Source organism: Equus asinus, chromosome 22, assembly GCF_041296235.1.
Source record: "Equus asinus isolate D_3611 breed Donkey chromosome 22, EquAss-T2T_v2, whole genome shotgun sequence".
In the NCBI taxonomy this organism is placed as follows: Eukaryota; Metazoa; Chordata; class Mammalia; order Perissodactyla; family Equidae; genus Equus; species Equus asinus.
The window spans coordinates 59,496,129-59,515,499 of record NC_091811.1 but is presented as its reverse complement, the minus strand read 5'-3'; the positions used below and the strand labels follow the sequence as shown (position 1 = coordinate 59,515,499).

Below are 19,371 nucleotides of genomic sequence, written 5' to 3'. Positions count from 1 at the left end.
CCTGTCCTGATTCTCCCAAACCAGGAGCCCAGAGCACAGAGCCCAGCGTGGTTCTTGGCACATAGTAGGCACTCAGATACTGACTGCACTGACGTATGACCCCAGGGAGCAAAACTGGTCTAGTAACACACTGCTGGCCTCTCTCTTAGACTTCCCTCCCTCTAAAAAGTGCCCAGAAGCTTCTCAGGAAGGGCTCGCCAGCCTGGATGTACCAGGCACTCAGTGGGTGGCTCCAGCCCCTGCCTCCTGTCATCAGCATAAATGCATTCATCTCTACAATATGACAAATTTCATATCCTCCCATTCTCTTTCCTGCATTATTGATGGGCTGTACACTTTTCAAAAATCAATTAGATCGGGGCGTGGAGCTGGAGTTAAAAGAAGCCTTTAAAAGTCTGCACCTCTTGTTTATGCTGTTTTGAATAGGAACAGATAAAGCTTTCCCTCTGATTTGAATAAGTGAAGCCCAGGGCTGGGTTGGCTGTGATTGGCCAGGACAAGGAAAATGTGGTTAAGATGCAAACACAAGCAAATATAAGACAGTGTCTGTGCAGCCATTGCTAAGCCGAGGCTGCAGGACCTGGAGCCTCCCACTTTGGGGTGGCTCTTCCATCCCACCGCTGCTTCCTCACCAGCGCAGTGGGAAGACCAGTGGGAGAGGAGACAAGGTAAGGCTGGTTTGGTTTTTGAGTGCTACTCTGCCAAACAAGAAAGAAAGGGAAGGGAGAGGAGGTTGAAATTTCCCAGTTTTGTCGTCTTAGATGAAGCTTTTAAAGGGTTGAACTAAGAGTTGTGACTAGTTTTGCCAACTTGCTGCTGAGAAGTCAAGGGCGTTTTTAGAGACCACTGAACAGAAAAGGGCACATCTTCAAAAGCTGGGAAAGATGGAGAAGACCCCTTTCACCTATCTCAGAAAGACGGTGTGGGACAAGACAGAAGTTAAAACCAGCTTCCTCTGCTTGGGGGTCTCTTCCTAAGGGTATCTCGGTAAGAATTAGGGAACACTGGCTTTGAACCTGGGGATTCCCCAGGAGTTTCTGCAGTCACCTCAAAGGGTGCTGAATTAATAGTAGGACTTGGGGAGGAGAGGGGGAGAGACTGAGCTTGGGGACTTTGATGTCATGGATGGAAGCACATTTTCTGGGGGTTCCGGTATGGCAGGAAGTCCCTTCTTTGAGCATGTCCTCTCCTGCATTTGGGGAAGCCTGGCCCAGGGAGCCTTTTCCTGCCTGGAGAGGTCCTGCTGGGAAACGGGCCTGCTTTCGCCCTGAGACTGCCAGTCGGCGTGGCTTTTACTGGGTGGACACTGCTCTGTGTCCAAGAAAGGAATTTATTGGCCCTTGTCCCCTTCCCTTAGTTGGGTCACGGCATTTGCCTTTAGTGACTGAAATCTAGGGTCTGAAGAAAACCTGAATAAATATTTCCCGGCAGTTCTTAGCAGCACAGGGTGAGGCCGCGCAAGTTATCCAATGAAATCCCCAAACATCGGCTGCTCCGCGCCATCGCTCTGCTGTAGTCCTGCGACAGCAGGAGACAAAGGCAGCTTGTTTCTTGTGTTTTTGCCAAAGGCCGTACTAGATAATGGCCCATATTTGCCGACCCTGGCTTCTTCCAGGGAGGCTCAAGGAAAAAGTGACAGACAGGCTCCTCTGAATGAGTGCAACATGCTTCCAAATAGCAACTCTCCGTCCAGTCCTTTCTGGGTGGGTTTTTATCATATGTAAATCCGTCAAGCCCTTCCTTTTTCCTTTGCCTCTTAGGAGCTTCCATCAGTTAGGCGTATGATCGTCAGATTGCAAGCTCCTTGAGAGCAAGAACCAAGCAGGCATTGCAGTTCTATAAAGCCCCTGGGTGACCATGGACGGGTGTAGGTGCTTGATAACCCTAGACACGCCTTGAATAGAAACCCGCATGGACTTCTCTTCACCGCTTCTTCCCTCCCTCTCCCCACCCTGCCTTGTGGGCGCCACGGCTCAGCTGGCTTCTTGGGGTCTGTGGGAGTTGGGGGGGGCGAGGAGGGCATCTGCCCACAGGCAGACCAGGCCATGCCACCTTCCCCTACCGGTACCCAGCCTGGCCCTGCCGTGTACTTTCCCTTTTCTTCTGTGAGGCATAGGGAATATATTAGTCATGTGACAAAAGCAGGACTGATAACTTGAGTTTTAGGATAGTTTACTTTAAAAAATCTGGAAAGTAAAAGCCCAAAGAGAAAGTCCAAGAGTTGCCTGTGGAGCGGACCTGGCGCGCAGGGGATCTGGGAAGAGTCAAAGGGAAAGCGAGTGGGAGAAGTTTCCAACCCCATTTGGAAATATTTATTCCCACATAAGCTTTGCTCTCCATTTGTCGCTGAATTTAAATGAGTTTAGGAAGGGTAGTGGCACATCAAAGTGACTAAAAGCCCAGGCTTTAGGATCAGGTATGGATTTCATTCTAGTGCGTGACCTTGGGCAAATTATTTAACCTCTCTGAACCTCAATTTTCCTATGACATCTGATAAACAAAATATACTCAGCTTATGAGAATTAACTGAGAAAGTGGATCAATGGAGGACCTAACATGTTTACCACCCCTTCAGTAGATAACCGTGGCTGTTACCAGAGCTCTTAACAAGGCAAGTGGCAAGTGGGAAGCAGAACTTCCCTGGAGATCCCTGGGCCATCCAGGCTTATGATGTGAACTTGAACAAGTCATTTCCCCCATTGCTGAAATAGTGCAGGGATGCACCACAAGGACGTGGCAGGATGGCTGACAAGAGATTGGGAAGTGACTTAGGAGAAAAGCTGGACGGATGCCTGCTCCGAGAGGCATCACCCTAGCTGGCTCTGTGATGTTTCAGTTCCTGGAAGACAAGCACCATGTCTCTGAGCAGCGCCTTCAGGGCTGTGGGCAACGACCCTGGGATCATCACCTGGAGAATAGAGGTGAGCTGGGCTGGAGGCACACCCTCCTCACCACTGGATCTGGGGGGCGGAGTCTGTTGCCCAGTCGGCTGGGGTGACAGCCCTCCTGCCAGCCTAGTCTGCTGCCTGGGGTTCCGGAACAGTGAGAGGCAACATCAAAGTGCATGTGTTCCTATCCTTGACCCCTCCTGGGGGTTCAAAGCAGGTGGGTGGCAGGTGGAGGAAATGCTCCTAGCCCTGGAGTGCAGGGCTCTAAGCAAAAATAAGCTTGTCCTTTATCCAGCCATCTGCTCAGTGAGTCTGCACTTCCACTAAGTGCCCTGGAGAGATGGGCAGCGCCCAGGCCCACCCAGGAGCCCCGAGCCTCCTGGCTGCTTCTGTCGGAAGAATGGAATTTGTCTTCCTCAGGGCTCTGGCTCCTGCAAAGCGGTAGGGGAGGTTTGGGTGGATACTGTGCAGATTTGGGCACAGCTCATTCCCTCTGCTGGGGCTGGAGCCCCTCTGCCTGACTCCCAGCTTCAGCAATCTGCAGCTGGGAACTGCCCAGGCCTGGGAGCTCCGCCTGCCAGTGTGAGACCCCTCTCCTCACCCCACCTCCCTGCTGTGAGCACCCAGAGCCCTTTCCCAGTCAATTTCAAAAGTAATAGGTACTAAAAGAGTTTCAAAAATCGTGGTATATTTAACACACATTTTACATAGAATACATGCAAGTATGACAGCCAGTTTTGCTCACTTGGAGATAGTGATGAAACTTCATATCTGAGGCCATATGAATGTCTCTGCTAGGACAAGGCATACATACAGGTGACAGATCAGGGCCCTGGCCCAGACTCCAAATACAGGACACTCGTCACGGAGCCTTGTACACCACCGGCTCTTACCCCCCCACAGCCCCACAGAATCCCAGCGTTCTGCTTTCAGACCTGGGCCAGTACTGGGTGGTCAGCAGGGGCATTGGTGTTGGGGGCACGGATGCAGCTGTTCAGCGGCAGGGTTTTACTTGATAGCGTCCCTGCGAAGGGCTGGAGGTGGTGCAGCAAGACAAGCCAAGAGGCCGTGGGGAGGAGGATGGGGTGAAGACAGGAACCCAGATTCAGACCCGGGGCCATGCCGGTGGAGCTCTGCAGAGGCCAGAGGGGTGGCCACGCTAATCCTGTGGCTGGCTGCCACACCCTGTGAGATGGGTGGGGACATCTCCCCGGGTGCCTGTGCCAAATGATGGAGAGGAGAAGGAGGCTTGTTGGAGGAGGGCGGGGCTGGTGGGGAGGGGAGGAGGGAATGCAGCCTCTACACACCCCTTGTTCTTCCAGAAAATGGAGCTGGCGCTGGTGCCCCTGAATGCCCATGGCAACTTCTATGAGGGGGACTGCTACGTCATCCTCTCGGTGAGCGCCAGCCCCCCCGCCACCCCTTTCCCACAAGCTTCTCCCCTGGGAATCAGCTCTTGAGCTCCACTGAGAGGTCTGATGATGATGCTCATCAGGCCCTGGTACCGCCTTGATTATTCCTTAATGTCAGAGAGAACAGGCCTCCAGTTTGACTAGCAAAGGCCGTTCTTAGGCCAGGGTTTTTCATTTTGCATCAGAGGGTGGGGGTGGGGCCCTCAGGCTGAACCTCTGCGGCAGCGAGCAGCCCACAGGCAGCACTCTCTCTCCTGGGCCCAGACCCCAGATTCACCCGGACTGACGTGGTGTCAGGGAGGGCCAGATAAATACAAGGCCGTCTCTGGCCTCCAAGTGCTTGTTCTCGTTGAGGAAACAGTATCCTAGGAGCGGTGCAGATGGACAGACCGGTACTGTGCCAGCTGTGTGAGGCCAGCAGAGCAGCGGCAGGGTGAGGCTGCGGACCAATGTGGGCAGATCCCCACCAGTCCCCAGTCATTTTGAGAACAATAAGTTGCCAACTTGCCCCAGATCTAGGGAGGAATTTGGGCTGCCAGAGCTTGAACCACATAGCAGGTGTGTACATGGGCCACCGCAGGGAGGGAGGGAGGCCCTGAGTCTGCCAAGGACAGGACACAAGCCACTTTATGCTGCCTCCTTCCCGTGCCAGAGGGGCCAGCAGCAAAGAGGGGTGAGCTGGCCCCTGACAGGATCTCTCCGGCTGCCTCCCAGACCCGGAGAGTGGGCAGTCTCCTCTCCCAGGACATCCACTTCTGGATCGGGAAGGACTCCTCCCAGGATGAGCAGAGCTGCGCGGCCATCTATACTACACAGCTGGATGACTACCTGGGGGGCGGCCCCGTGCAGCACCGAGAGGTCCAGTACCATGAGTCCGACACCTTCCGTGGCTACTTCAAGCAGGGCATCATGTGAGTAGTTATGCACCGGGCAAGGACATAAACGGTGGCAGTTTACTAAAGAGGAAACCCAAAGGGCCAGAAGTATGTGAAGAAAGTAATAAGAGAAATGCAAATCAAAGCAGAGCTCCCACTTTGCCTATTAGAATGGCACAGATTCGAGAGCAAGTGGTGCCAGGTGTTGTCGAGGCTATGGGGAACAGGAGCCCTGTGTCCTGCGGGTGGCAGGGAGGACTGGCATGGCAGGAAGAAGTCAGTGGCCACTGAGGGAAATCCCACTCCTGGGTGTATAACTCAGAGGACTTCTTACGTACCCAGGTCTATGAGGGCACGTGAACCAGAACATTCACAGCAATATCGTTAGTGGGGGTGGGAAGCTGCAGGCGATGTACAGTGACCATGACTGGGAGACTGGACAGGAAAAATACTCCAACTCCAAGGAGTACTATGCCACAGCTGGAGGCGACAGGTTAGATGCACACCTAACATGTGGACAGATCTTCAAACACGGTGCTTAGTGAACACAGTAAGAAACAGACTTGAAATACATAACAGAATGCCAATTCTTTTTTTTTTAAAGATTTTATTTTTCCTTTTTCTCCCCAAAGCCCCCTGTACATTGTTGTGCATTCTTAGTTGTGGGTCCTTCTAGTTGTGGCATCTGGGACGCCGCCTCGGCACGGCTTGATGAGCGGTGCCATGACTGTGCCCAGGACTCGAACCGGCGAAACCCTGGGCCACCGCAGCGGAGCACGCGAACTTAACCACTGGGCCACGGGGCCGGCCCCAGAATGCCAATTCTGTTTTAAAAAAACACATGCACACAAAATGATAGGACACTTTGGAATGGAAATAAAAAGATCGATGTTAAACTGTTAGAATGGATGCCTACTAGGGAGAAGAATGGCAGTAGGGTGTGCAGACAACAGGGAATACATAATCACTTAAAACAAGAAAGGGGTCTTGTAACGGCCAATGGGGATAATGTTCCATGAACGAAGGAACTAAATTACCTCAAAACTGTGAACTTGAGATTGAAAACAAAAAGAGGAATTCCCATGAGCTCGAGAATTCTGAGGCTGGTCCAAGGCCAGCTTCTTGCAGGTCAGCAGTCCCCACTGACTGAGGACCTGCTGGGCACAAGGCACCACACTGAGTACCAGTGAACCCGAAGACAAAGCCGCTGCCTCTGCTCCAGGGCGCCTGTCTGCGGGACGCCTGGGATGGAGGCTGGGTTGGGGTGAGCGTGGCGGGTGGGGGGGGGGGGACGGTGTGCAGGAGAGCTGATTCCTGGAGTCGGTTGGTCTTAAGGCCCTGGGGTCGTTAAGGCTTCTGCTGCTGCCCGACTGTGCCCCTCTCCCCGTCACGCACTGACATCCAGACAGCTCCTAGAACACAAGCGGCTCTTCCGTGCTGTGGGGACTTGTCCTGCCCATCCCCTCTGTCTAGAGCGCCAGTCCTCTGGTTGTCGGTTCCTATTCCTCTTCATATCTTAAGACTGCCCTGACGTTCTGTCAGAAAGTCTGTCACCAAGTCTGCTTCTGTGGCAGCAGTTAGATACCATCTATATTCAGGTGGCTTATTTACTGTCATCACCCACCTAGGCTGAGGCTGGTTCTGTGTAATTCACAGCTGTCCCCCCAGATTCTAGCACACAGCAGGTGTTCAATAAATAACTGAGTGGCTGTTCCCTTAGCTACAAGAAGGGGGGTGTGGCCTCTGGGATGAAGCACGTGGAGACCAACACCTACGACGTGAAGCGGCTGCTACACGTGAAGGGGAAGAGGCACATTAGGGCCACCGAGGTAAGTCCTGCCCAGTCTGTCCTGGGCCAGGCCCTCTCCAGCTGGCGCCTAAGAATTCCTCCTGAACAATGTCTGCCTCTCTCATCGGCAGGTGGAAATGAGCTGGGACAGTTTTAACCGAGGTGATGTCTTCTTGCTGGACCTTGGGAAGGTCATCATCCAGTGGAACGGCCCCGAGAGCAACAGTGGGGAGCGCCTGAAGGTGTGGCTCTTTCCAGTCCTGGTGCTCCCGCCTCTCCCTCAGGCCTGGTCAGGGATGTGCACTCTCTCAGGGGCATTTCCCTTCTTCCTTCCTCGCTGACTCTTCTCTGAGATTCAAGCCGGACCCCTGCTTTTGAGTAGAATCTGTTTTAGAGACCGGCCAAGTGTGTCAGTCTGAGACTCTGCCCTGGCTCCTGAGCATCAGAATAACTCCTATGTCTGGGATCCAGGCTGCTCCTCCCGAAGCCGTCAGGCGGAACAGGGGCCCAGATGAGCTAAAAGCTTCCTTGGGCTTCTTTGACAGGCTATGCTCCTGGCAAAGGATATTCGGGACAGGGAGCGAGGGGGCCGTGCTGAAATAGGAGTGATCGAGGGAGACAAGGAGGCGGCAAGCCCGGAGCTGATGCAGGTCCTTCAGGACACCCTCGGCCGACGCTCCGTTATCAAGCCTGCGGTCCCCGATGAGATCATAGATCAGCAGCAGAAATCAAATATCATGTTGTATCAGTAAGTAGCTAAATCTGGCTGCTGGTTGGAAGGGAGAGGGTGTCCCCTAGAAAACCAAGCACTTCTGCTTGGCTCCTCATTTGGGGTGCAGGCATCCAGCTTTCTTTTAGTCTTTTTTAAGTCTTTTTAGTCTTTGTAGAAGGAGCTTGGTGCTCCCCACTCAAGGAAGCAGCTACTGTCTTTTCTTGGGGCCACTCTTCCCGGTCTCTTGGGAAGTCTCTGCCTTTACTCGGGTCTATACCTGCCCAGGGATGTGGGCGGGATAATGTCTGGGAGAGACGCACAAAAGTCTCATCTAGAGAGCAGAGTCCCTCACATTCCCATCTGCGTGCAAGCCACACCTGTCCTAAGAAGGTCAACTCCACCCAGAGCCTCCACACTAAAACAAAGCCAGGAACATTTCAAATCAGCCACAGCATGCTTTGTAGAAGAGAATGCTCAGGCCCACCTCTCCCCTTCTCCAGTGTCTCAGACTCAGCTGGGCAGCTGGCAGTCACAGAGGTAGCCACGAGGCCTCTGGTCCAGGACTTACTGAACCATGATGTAAGTAGAGCTTGAGTGGGCCTGGCTTGGGGTTGGGGGCCAGACTTGAGAGGCGGACCCTGGGGAAAGGCCTCCTTCTGGCCTCGAGCAGCAGTAACCACTTTTACCCCGACTGCGGCAGGACTGCTACATCCTGGACCAAAGTGGAACCAAGATCTACGTGTGGAAAGGAAGAGGAGCCACAAAGGTTGAGAAACAGACGGCCATGTCTAAAGCCCTGGTAGGAGCTACACCTGTGCAGTATTGTCCAGAAAGTTCTGTACCACTTCTGATGTGCTCAGAGAGCCACAGTAGGCACTTGAGCATCTAACACCGCAGTTACACACATGGACGTCAAAGTCAGACAAACAAGCTGGGATTCGAATCCAGGCTTAATACCATCTCCTGGGGTTGTTGTGAGGATTAAATAGTATTTGTAAAGCACTCAGAACAGTACCTGGCACACGCACCTGCTCAATAAAAGGTGGCTGTTCCTATTGCAGGGGACATCACATATCAAGGTTAATGGCCCTGTCCTCAGGGAGCTTATGGTTTCGTGCAGACACATGCAGATGAACCAAGCAGGATGCACTTACAGAGCAGTCAACGGGCGAAAGAACATGAGACAGTCAGTAGAGTACGTGAGCGCTGAAAGAACCGTCTAGATGATCTTGCAAAAACAATTAGTAACAATCCTAACAGGCCAATGAAAAGATGCCAAAATATCCCACTCAGTCCTTTCCTTGAGGCAGGTAACCTGGTCCCTAGACAGAAGTGAGTTAGAATTTGACTCAATCCCAGAAGGGAGCAATCCTACCAACTGGCTTCAAAGGGGTGAATCCACCAGCCAAGCAAAGAACCCAGCGCACTCCGACTGACCTGCCTTTCGGGGGTGGGGGTGTCTGCAGAACTTCATCAAGATGAAGGGCTATCCCAGCAGCACCAATGTGGAGACCGTCAACGATGGCGCCGAGTCAGCCATGTTCAAGCAGCTGTTCCAGAAGTGGTCAGTGAAGGAACAGACCGTTGGCCTGGGGAAAACGTTCAGCGTTGGTAAAATCGGTAAGATTGACCCCAGATAGTCTTCTCACTGCTGGGACTCTCTAGAAGGGCAGGCATGGACGCTCTTCACTCACGGGGTTTCTCCCAACCCCTTCTCTGCAGCTAAAGTTTTCCAGGATAAATTTGATGTGACTTTGCTGCACGCCAAACCAGAGGTCGCTGCCCAGGAAAGAATGGTGGACGATGGCAACGGCAAAGTTGAGGTAAGCCCAATGACTGCACCCCAGGGCAGGTGGGCAGGCAGCACTCGCCCTCCTGGCTGCTCTGCTGGAGAGGAGGCGGCGGGTGGTTCTCTGTCTGCTTTGCTTTCCTTTTCACCTCCGGCACCTCGGGAGTATTCTCTATGAGGTGTCGAGTCTGCAGAGGTTTCCCACAATTCCTCAGGGAAGTGAAAGGCAGATACTCCGTGTGCTATCAACAACTCGCCTGGCAGATACATTCAAATCATGTCTGGGCTGTGATGGGGATGCACCTGACCAGGGACGATCCAGTTCTCGGGATTCAAATCATGCAAATGTGCCAAGCCCTCACCATCCGGAAGGAAGAGCCGGCGGGGGAGGGGCACTTTGAGTAGATAGTAGTGCCTTATCCGTCTGGATTTACTGTTAAGCACGGCCCGGTTCCCTTCAGGTAGTTGTCTCTTCAAACACGACCCCCATCCCTGGGTTATCGTGTCTCCTTCTATGGCCAGGTCTGGAGAATTGAAAACCTGGAGCTGGTCCCCGTGGAGCATCAGTGGTATGGCTTCTTTTATGGGGGAGACTGCTACCTGGTTCTCTATACGTATGAGGTGAGCGGGAAGCCACACTACATCTTGTACATCTGGCAGGTAGGCCTGGGGTAGGCTCTCAGCTTTGGGGCTTGATGCCTCCTCTGGCCACTGAGTGGGGTTGGGGGCAGCAGGGGCCTATCTCTCCCCTCTCACCACCGCAGGGCCGCCACGCCTCACAGGATGAGCTGGCAGCCTCGGCATACCAGGCGGTGGAGCTGGACCAGCAGTTTGATGGGGCCCCTGTGCAGGTCCGGGTTGCCATGGGGAAGGAGCCCCGCCACTTCATGGCCATCTTCAAAGGGAAGCTGGTTATCTTTGAGGTGAGAACCCTCAGATAAAGTCACACCATGAGCAGGAACGCTCAGAACCAACAAGTGCGCGGGGGGCTACGGGAGAGGAGAGGAGGGGCAGGGAGCAGGGCTCAGGGTAGACATAGACAAGAAGGTGGTCAGTCTCTTTAAGACACTCAAGTGAACCCCACTGCCTGAATAATGTTCAAGGTCTTTCCTAAGCTGACCCACGTTACCTGTGCAGGTGCGTTAGTTACTCTGGGCTCCGTAACCTACACACGCCACTCAGTCAGGTGGGTCTCCTCACTAGACCTCACGTGTGCCTTAACAGGCCCCATCCACCCTCCCCCCCAAGTGTGCCCCTTCAAATTCAAGTCCCACATCTTCCATGAAGCCCTGGCTGAAGCACTGCCAGGAATGTGTAATGTCGCATGCTTGATAGCACACAAGCCTGTGGTTAAGTCCTAGTCTTATCACTTATGAGCCAGGTTTCTAAGCCTCAGTCTCCCCATCTGTACCGTGGGATGATAACACCTGCTTCACAGAGTTATCAAGAGGATCAGTGAGGGGGCCGGCCCATGGCCAAGTGGTTAAGTTTGCGTGTTCTGCTTTGGCTGCCCAGGGTTTCACCGGTTCGGATCCTGGGCACGGACATGGCATTGCTCATCAAGCCATGTTGAGGCGGCGTCCCAGATGCCACAACTAGAAGGACCCACAACTAAAAATATACAACTGTGTATCAGGGGGCTTTGGGAGAAAAAGGAAAAGTTTTTAAAATTTAAAAAAAGAGGATCAATGAAATGATGTAGGTAATAGAGCGTGGCATATAATAAAGGTCTCAGAATGAAAGAGAATATTATTGGTACTGTAACCCCAGCTCACCCCAACCTCTCCCAGCTAGCCTAGAAGCTCTTCAGGGGCAAAGATGGTATCAAATACATCCACGTTCTCCACGAGGGCTAGCCCAGTCTCTGCTCACATGGTGCTCCTTAGAACCACACTCTGCTTTCCTCCTTCCCTCTAGGGCGGGACTTCCAGGAAGGGAAATGCCGAACCTGATCCTCCAGTGAGGCTCTTCCAGATTCAAGGAAATGACAAATCTAACGCCAAAGCAGTGGAGGTTCCAGCCTTCACCTCCTCCCTAAACTCCAATGATGTCTTTCTGCTGCGGACCCAGGCAGAGCACTACCTGTGGTTTGGCAAGGTAGGATGTCTGGGCCCAGTGGTCACACCAGCCCCGGGGAGCCAGCCCTGTGCCTGCCCCCCTCAGCAAAGGCAAAGGAACTGGAGAGCAGGCTGGAGCAGTCCTCAAAAAGAGGAGCCTTCCTCCAAAGGCTCTACAAAAGGACTGCCAGCATTCCCCACAATTAGGCCTCCAATTAGAAATTCACCGACAGCACCGCTCAAACCCAGGAGACACTCTATATGCTTCTGCATGGACAGAGGCAGGATAAGCTGATCTTTCCACACCAGTTTGGCAGATTGTAAATCATATCTGAACAAAAACACTAAAAATGTGATCTTTGTCAATTCAGATTGCATCTGCATTAAAAAGCACTAAAACTAAAATTGTTTTACAAAAGAGAATGGAACAGGAAAAGATGCTCAACATCATTAATCATTAGGGAAATGCAAATGAAAACCACAATGAGGTACCACTACACACCTATTAGAATGGCTTAAAAAAAATTGATAATATCAAGTGTAGACAAGGATGCAGAGCAACAGGAACTTTCACACATTGCTGGTGGGAATGCAAATATGACCTTTGGAAAACAATTTGACAGTTTCTTATAAAACATACACTTACCATATGATCCAGCAGTCCCACCCCTGGGTATTTACTCAAGTGAAATAAAAAACTATCTTCACACAAAAACCTGTACACGAATGTTTATAGCACCTTTATTCACAATCTCCAAAAGCTGGAAGCAACTCAACTGGAGAAAGGAGAAACAGTGGTACATCCATACAGTGGAATACTACTCAGCAACACAAAGGAACAGACACTCACAACAACAAGGGTGAATCTCAAATGCATTATGCTATGTGACAGAAGGCAGACTCAAAGGCTACAGAGTGTATGATGCCACTTATGACATTCTGGAAAAGGCAAAACTATCGTGATGGAGAACAGACCAGTGGTTGCCAAAGGTTAGGGACTCGGGAGGGCTTAACCACAAAGGGGCAGCCCAGGGGAATCTGTCGGTGGGTTGAGGCAACTATTCTATATCTTTGTTGTGGTGGTGGTGACATGATTCCATGCATTTGTCAAGACTCATAGAACTGTGTGACAAAAAGAATGAATTATCCTTTACGTAATTTTAAAAATGAATTTAAGTTTTTCTTCTTAAAAAAAAAATCAACAGTAGGTGCTAAAATTCCAACTGAAGCCAAAACAAAGGTGACTCTTGTCAGCATCCGCTGTGGGTTTCAGAGTCTAGTCCTGTCCTTTGCCACCACACCGTGTCTCCCCCACTTCCCAGCACTAGAACAAACTTATGCATCTGCTCGTCCTGAGGTACTGTGGCTTGGTAGCTGATCCCGGCTACACTGAGCTATTAGTCTCAGAAGCTTTCTTTCCCACATCACTGTGCCCGTGTGTGACTAACATCTGTGCTCTCCTCACCCACTCTCAGGGGTCGAGTGGGGACGAGCGGGCGGTGGCGAAGGAGCTGGCTGGGCTTCTCTGTGACGGCACTGAGAACACTGTGGCCGAGGGCCAGGAGCCTGCTGAGTTCTGGGACCTGCTGGGAGGGAAAACTCCCTATGCCAATGACAAAAGGTACGGGATCACAGCATCCCCTCCTCCGGGCGCCCCCTGCCTCCCACGCCTGTGAACTGCACAGGATTTCTAAGCAGCTCAGTTCCTCTAAATGAACTCTATTGCAGACTACAGCAGGAAATCCTAGATGTCCAGTCCCGTCTCTTTGAATGCTCCAATAAGACTGGCCAGTTCATTGTCACTGAGATCACAGACTTCACCCAGGATGACCTGAACCCCGGTGATGTGATGCTCCTGGATACCTGGGACCAGGTAAGACATAGCCAGGGAGCTTGGAACAAATGACAAAGATCCCCATAGTCTAGGCTATTTTTTGTGTAGTACCTCCACCCCAGAATAACGCCGGGGTAGCTCTGGACCATCTCTAGTCAATCAGGTGTTCGTCAGTTGTGACCAAAGGAAGAGCCTGCTTTTCACTAGGGTTGGAGAGAAAATAATGTTGTTTAAAACGCACCATCCTGGGAATTTTCCCACCTTGCTTTGGGAAAACCAGGCCCTCCTCTCACCATACACCTCTTTCTCTCAGGATGGATAGCAGCAGGCTCCACACCCAGAGACATGGGCCTGATAGGGAACAAAGGGGTGTGGAAGGGCTATCTTCAAGGCAACCTCCTCCACACCCCATTTTCTTCAGTTTGGCTCAGCATATACACTCGGCACCTCCTCCTCCTCCATGCTAGTCACTGCTAGGTGTGTTGTCACCAAGGTGAAGGGCCTGCAGTCAGAGTTTACAGGCCGACGTAGGCACTGGACATAGAAACATCATTTTATCATGATGGAGGTATATACAAGGTGCCATGGGAGCACAAATTAGGGGCACTCAACACAGTTTAGGGGCTCAGAGAAGACCTCCTGGAGGAGATGGTTCCCAGGCTGAATCTCAAAGGAGGGGTAGGCATTACTCAGGTAAAGGGGGCACTCCGGGCAAAGGAGACAGCACTAATGTGAAAGTGAGGCATGAAATATTATAGGACACGGGGCACTGCAAGACATAGCATTATTGCGTAAGGAGAGCCAAGGAGCTAGAGATGAAGTTGAAGAAGTAGGCATGCGCCTGACCTACCATGTCAAGAGGTTTGAAATTTATCCTTGAAAACTACTGAAATTTAGGCAGGTGAGTGACATGATCAGACTGCGCTTTAGACAGATCACTCCAGCAACTGTAGGAGAGGAGGGATGGAGGGATGGGCGTGAGAAAAATGAAAAGTGTACACTGGGAGGGCAGTCAGGAGACTATTGTCATAGCGAGAGCTGCTGCGGGTCCGCACAGGAGCAGTGGAGGAGGGGTGAAGCGCTGGTGTCAGATTTGACAGATGCATAGGAGGTAAGGTGGCCAGCCTTGTGACCCAGTAGACATGGGGATGTCTAGGATGACTCCCAGGTTACTGCCCTAGGTGACTGGGTGGGTGCCACTCGCCAATAATGGAGACACAGATACAAGTTTAGAGAGGAAGAGCTACTTTTGGGGGTGTTCTATTTGAGGTGTTTGGAGACAACCAAGAGCGGGTGTTTTGCGAGAAGCTGGATTCAGGAAGCTGAAGTTCAGAGGGAGAGCTCAGGACTCGAGATGGAGATTTGGGACATAGATGTGGCAATTAAAATCACAAATCAAGCTGATTCTGGGAAATCCTTTCTCTGCTGAGGCTGTGAATTGCTGAGGGCAGCGCATAAGATCTGGCACTTAGTCCTTGGTATGGGCACGTTAACACATATGCAATCCCTACCCCAACAGGTGTTCTTGTGGATTGGGGCTGAGGCCAACGCCACAGAGAAGGAGAGAGCCCTTGCCACAGCCCAGGAGTACCTGAGCACTCACCCCAGCGGCCGAGACGCCGACACGCCAATCCTGATCATTAAACAGGGCTTCGAGCCTCCCATCTTCACAGGCTGGTTCTTGGCCTGGGACTCTCACATTTGGAGGGTAAGAACAGGGAGAATGGGAAGACATTTGTCCTGCCAGGGGGCTCAGCATTAACAGCATGGTGGGAAGGTGGGGTACCCTCGGGCCGAGTAAATCTGTATCTGACTCCCTCTCCTGCTGTTTACTTTTCTTTCTTTCCCACCCACGACAGCACTGAGTCCAGTTAGAGAACTCACAGCTTGTCCCAGGAATAGGCAGTGTGTGGAAGTAATAAACAGTGTATGAAGTATACCCACACATACGATCTTTTTGAGCTGTACAACCATCCTGACAGCTAGGGCAGACACTGTGTCCCGTGTTATAGATGAGGAAGCTTAGAGGAGAAGTTATTTGTCTAAAGCCACAATTAACCAGTATGAAGAAGCCAGGTCTTCTGACTCCTATCAACTGCTCTGTCTTATATCTCATATGGAGGATTGAGGGGACGCCAGCAACGAATGCAGGTCATGTTGTAGTACCTTCCAACCCTGCATGGACCCTGAAGGGGGGAACTTTCATTTTTGTTTATCCATGAAATGTCTTCTCTGGCTTTTTTGCTTTTCCCAAAAGTACAGACACTGCTTGAGATGCCCCTCCCCTATGAGCAGCACCTCATCCTGTGTCTTCCATCTCTTCTCTCCAGGCAGGGAAATCATATGAACAGTTAAAGGAAGAGCTGGGAGACGCCGCTGCCATCACGAGAATCACTGCTGTGAGCTCGCTTTGCTCTTGGAGAAGCAGGTCACATGGGCAGCCAGAGTCAGAGGGAAACAGCAAATGTTACAGGCGCCACATGGGCGAAACCCCTCACGTCCTTCTCAGATCACTCTAGGGGTCTACTTTGATATAAAGATTGCTCTAATCAATAGAAAAGCAGGTTTTAGAGCCAAGTTCCTTATTTTACTGCCTTCCAGAATTTAGAAGAGACTTGCTGTTTAAAAAATAATAACAAAAACTAGTTTTATTATTCAACTCTGTCATTCAGGGCAGACTAAATTGACTGGCAGTATTTTTCAGAAATAACAACCCAAATGATCCGTTTATCAGTTTCTGACAGTGGATCCACAGAGACTCAGGCCGTTACCATGATTTTAGCGGCTGAGAGCGTCCAACAGCTCTTTAACGTAAGGACACGTGCATGGCACCGGGTGTCCAACCACGCGGCAGCCTTGCCTTCGTGCTCTGCAAACTCAGGATTCCAAAGCAAATGGCGATGTAGCATCTCTAAAATGTATTTAACAAAAATAGGACTTCAATTTGAAGTCATTTAAAGGCTGGAAATGTAGATCCTAAGTAAAAGTGCCCAGAGAAGAGATGTGCTCACAAGATTTAAAGGAGATTTAAGCACAGCATTTATGCCAAACTAGCTATATGGGATTTACCATATAGCTGAATCAGCTTTCCCAAGAAAGACCCCAGAATATGAATATTTTAGATTCCCAGATGATTCGGACATGCAGCCAGGTTTGTGGACCACTGTCCTAAAAGATGATTACAAAGGGTGAAGTGGTATAAACCAAAATGTTAAATATCATACACAGAGAACTTCAAATGTGCAGATTGCAGGCCTTTACCCTGCGTCTACATTCTTACCTTATCTTACCTAGGACATGAGGAACGCAACCTTCTCCCTGAATTCTGAGCCAAAATATTACCCTATAGAAGTTCTGTTGAAAAATCAGAATCAGGAGCTGCCTGAGGATGTGAACCCTGCCAAAAAGGAGGTGAGTGGCTGAAGGAACTGTGTCTGACATCAGTGGAGCTCTCCTTGAGTAAAGCATCGTCTCCGTAGATAGCCTAGGACAGTTCTGGCTCATTGCAAGCAGTCCACAGACATTTGAGCCACCCGGTAGCTCAAGTCAAAAACCTAGGGCTCCCTCTTGATTCTTTTTTCTCACCTCCCACATCAATCCATCTGCTAGTCTCTGTCCACTCCTCTCCATCTCTCTGCTGCCAGTCTGGTCCAGCCATCATGGACTATACCCCTGTCCCTACAGTCTGTTCCCCACATAACAGCCAACGGGCTTTTAAAACAAAGGACACTGTTCCATCTAAAACCCCTCGACTGGCTTTCCACTGCACGTAGAAAGCAGTCCAAAGTCCTTCCCAGGGCTCCAAGGCCCTCCACAATCTGCCCTGCCCACCTCTCTGATTCCATCTCACCTACCACTATCCTCTTCACTCACCACCCTGTAGCCAGTGGCTGCTCTTCTGTCCTCAAATACGCTCACTACAGCCTTTGAGCCTTACACTTGCTATTGCTCCTGCCTGAAAAATCACTCTCCTTCTAGATCATCAGAGCCAGCTCCTTCTCATTACTGAGGTCTCAGCTTCAATGTCACCTCCCAAGGAAGGCCTCCCTTGACCACCATACCTGACACTGTCTCCCTCAGCCCCTCCAGGCCCTTTATGCTGTTCATTGCCTATCTCCCCCTCTAGTGATATCCTTAAGAGCAAGGACCTTGTCTGTCTTGTCTTGTTCACCACGATATTCTCAGCTTTTCAGCACCTTAAACAGTGCCTGGCAGATAGTAGGCACTCCTTAAGTTTTGGCTGAATGAATTAACATATTCATATTGAATGAATGAATGAGTTTTCCCCTTGAAGGATTTGATTTGGGAAGGATCTCTGGATTCTCCACAGTGTTTTATCTAACCAACTCTTAAGTTTCTGGACTACAACTTTCTTGAAAACAGAGGCCATATCATAATAATTTCACTTGGATAGAAAATATTCATTAAGCATCAACAATTAAATGTTAGAATTTTATGCTCTCAACAAGATCCACCTGATCTTGCATTTGAACATGCCTGGATAAAAACAGCAGATAAGGGCTTAAAGCAAGGAAGACCGTCACTTGATTCAGTTCTCCATTCAGCCAAAAGCTAATGTCTAGAATTCATTCACAATATATAACTCATTTCTTGTCCTTCTGGCAAGAAACTGGTGCCAGGTGGGACCGTGAGAAAAGTGAATCTCGTCAGTCCTTCCACAGGCCAAGATGGGACTCCACAACCTGAAGAACCCTACAATGAATAATTTAAGTCTACTTTACTTTCTGAAAAACTCACCCTACTTCCCCATTCTAGGACCCACCTAGAACTCTCTCTTGGCTCCACTCTTCCCACCACTGTTGGCATTGACGGGTGCCATGGCTTCCTTCTAACTAGAAACTTTGTTTTCTCTCCTAGAACTACCTCTCTGAACAGGACTTTGTTTCTGTGTTTGGCATCACAAGAGGGCAATTTGCTGCTCTGCCTGGCTGGAAACAGCTCCAAATGAAGAAAGAAAAGGGGCTTTTCTAAGATAAGAAAGCATATGCCTATTGAAAGACCACAGACGAGAGCAGATAGTGCCAATATAAGGAAAGAATTTATCTACCAGTTTTTGCCTAACATCTAGCTACTTAATTTAGATACAGTATGGTCTGCAAACCACAGCATGTTCTCCATTTTCTCATCCCTGCCTTCCTTAGTTGTTATACACCTAAAATGTTAACCACCTACTTCTTGATCTTTGAGGCCTTCTGGCTAAAGCCTCAGCAAAAAACACTAAAACTGCATGAATCTTGAGAAGTCAAAACTAAGAGAACAAAAAAAAGTTTAAAGTGTTTAATATTGGGGCAAAGACCTAAGTTGTTTTAGATTTTAAGATCGGTATTCCCAAAACCTATTTAACTCACACATCATTGAAGTTATTCATATATGTACCCTAAAGTCAAAATCCAAATGCCCACATCTGTATGTGCCAGAGGTTTTTAACTTTTCAAATACAGATACCTGTATGAGCAAACGAGAGGAGTTCGTTTCAGTGCTTTGGGCTTCCGTTATGGTAATTATTTTGTGTTATGTTGGGAGGAATGTGTCAGCACTGGGGAAGTAAAGAGGCGCTGTGCAGTGAGCTCTCTGCATAACTGGACACTGTAATTCCTGTTTCTGGCACAAGAATGCCAAAATCTGCCTTACGGCTGTCCAGGAAACCTCAGTCCCCAACCATCCACACCCCATTATCCAAAAGAGAAATAGGGCCATCTGTTATTAATTTCAGTAATGAGGCCAGAACTAGTGCATACTGCACTGCAGAGGGCCTTCAAAGCACGCTAGACATCAACAAATGAACCACATTTTCCAGACAACTCTAAGGTTGAGTCAATAATTCCAAAGGAATCCATGTGGCACAAGTAATGTAACTGGGGAAGTTCCAGGATAGCAGCTGTAGTCCAAAGCATCGCAAAGCGGAAGCAGAACAGGAGAATTCTGTGTCAGAGAAGGAGTAAGACGGAATGAGACAGACATCTGATGGTCACTGTGACAAACGCACGCTCAATA

At 50.3% G+C, this 19,371-nt stretch overlaps 1 protein-coding gene across 1 annotated transcript; it reads left to right on the top strand.

The window, feature by feature from the left end:
* The first annotated feature begins 565 nt into the window (after window positions 1-565).
* AVIL (advillin) lies at window positions 566-18,832 on the top strand. Its single transcript, XM_044755496.2, has 20 exons — window positions 566-668; window positions 2,837-2,921; window positions 4,211-4,285; window positions 5,015-5,211; window positions 6,896-7,004; window positions 7,096-7,206; window positions 7,510-7,712; window positions 8,177-8,255; window positions 8,377-8,475; window positions 9,143-9,296; window positions 9,399-9,499; window positions 9,988-10,125; window positions 10,230-10,388; window positions 11,383-11,562; window positions 12,998-13,143; window positions 13,251-13,395; window positions 14,876-15,064; window positions 15,687-15,755; window positions 16,651-16,767; window positions 18,235-18,832. Exons 2-20 carry the CDS (start codon window positions 2,856-2,858, stop codon window positions 18,346-18,348), a joined length of 2,451 nt encoding a protein of 816 aa, XP_044611431.2. The 5' UTR covers window positions 566-668; window positions 2,837-2,855; the 3' UTR covers window positions 18,349-18,832.
* The last annotated feature ends 539 nt before the right edge of the window (window positions 18,833-19,371 follow it).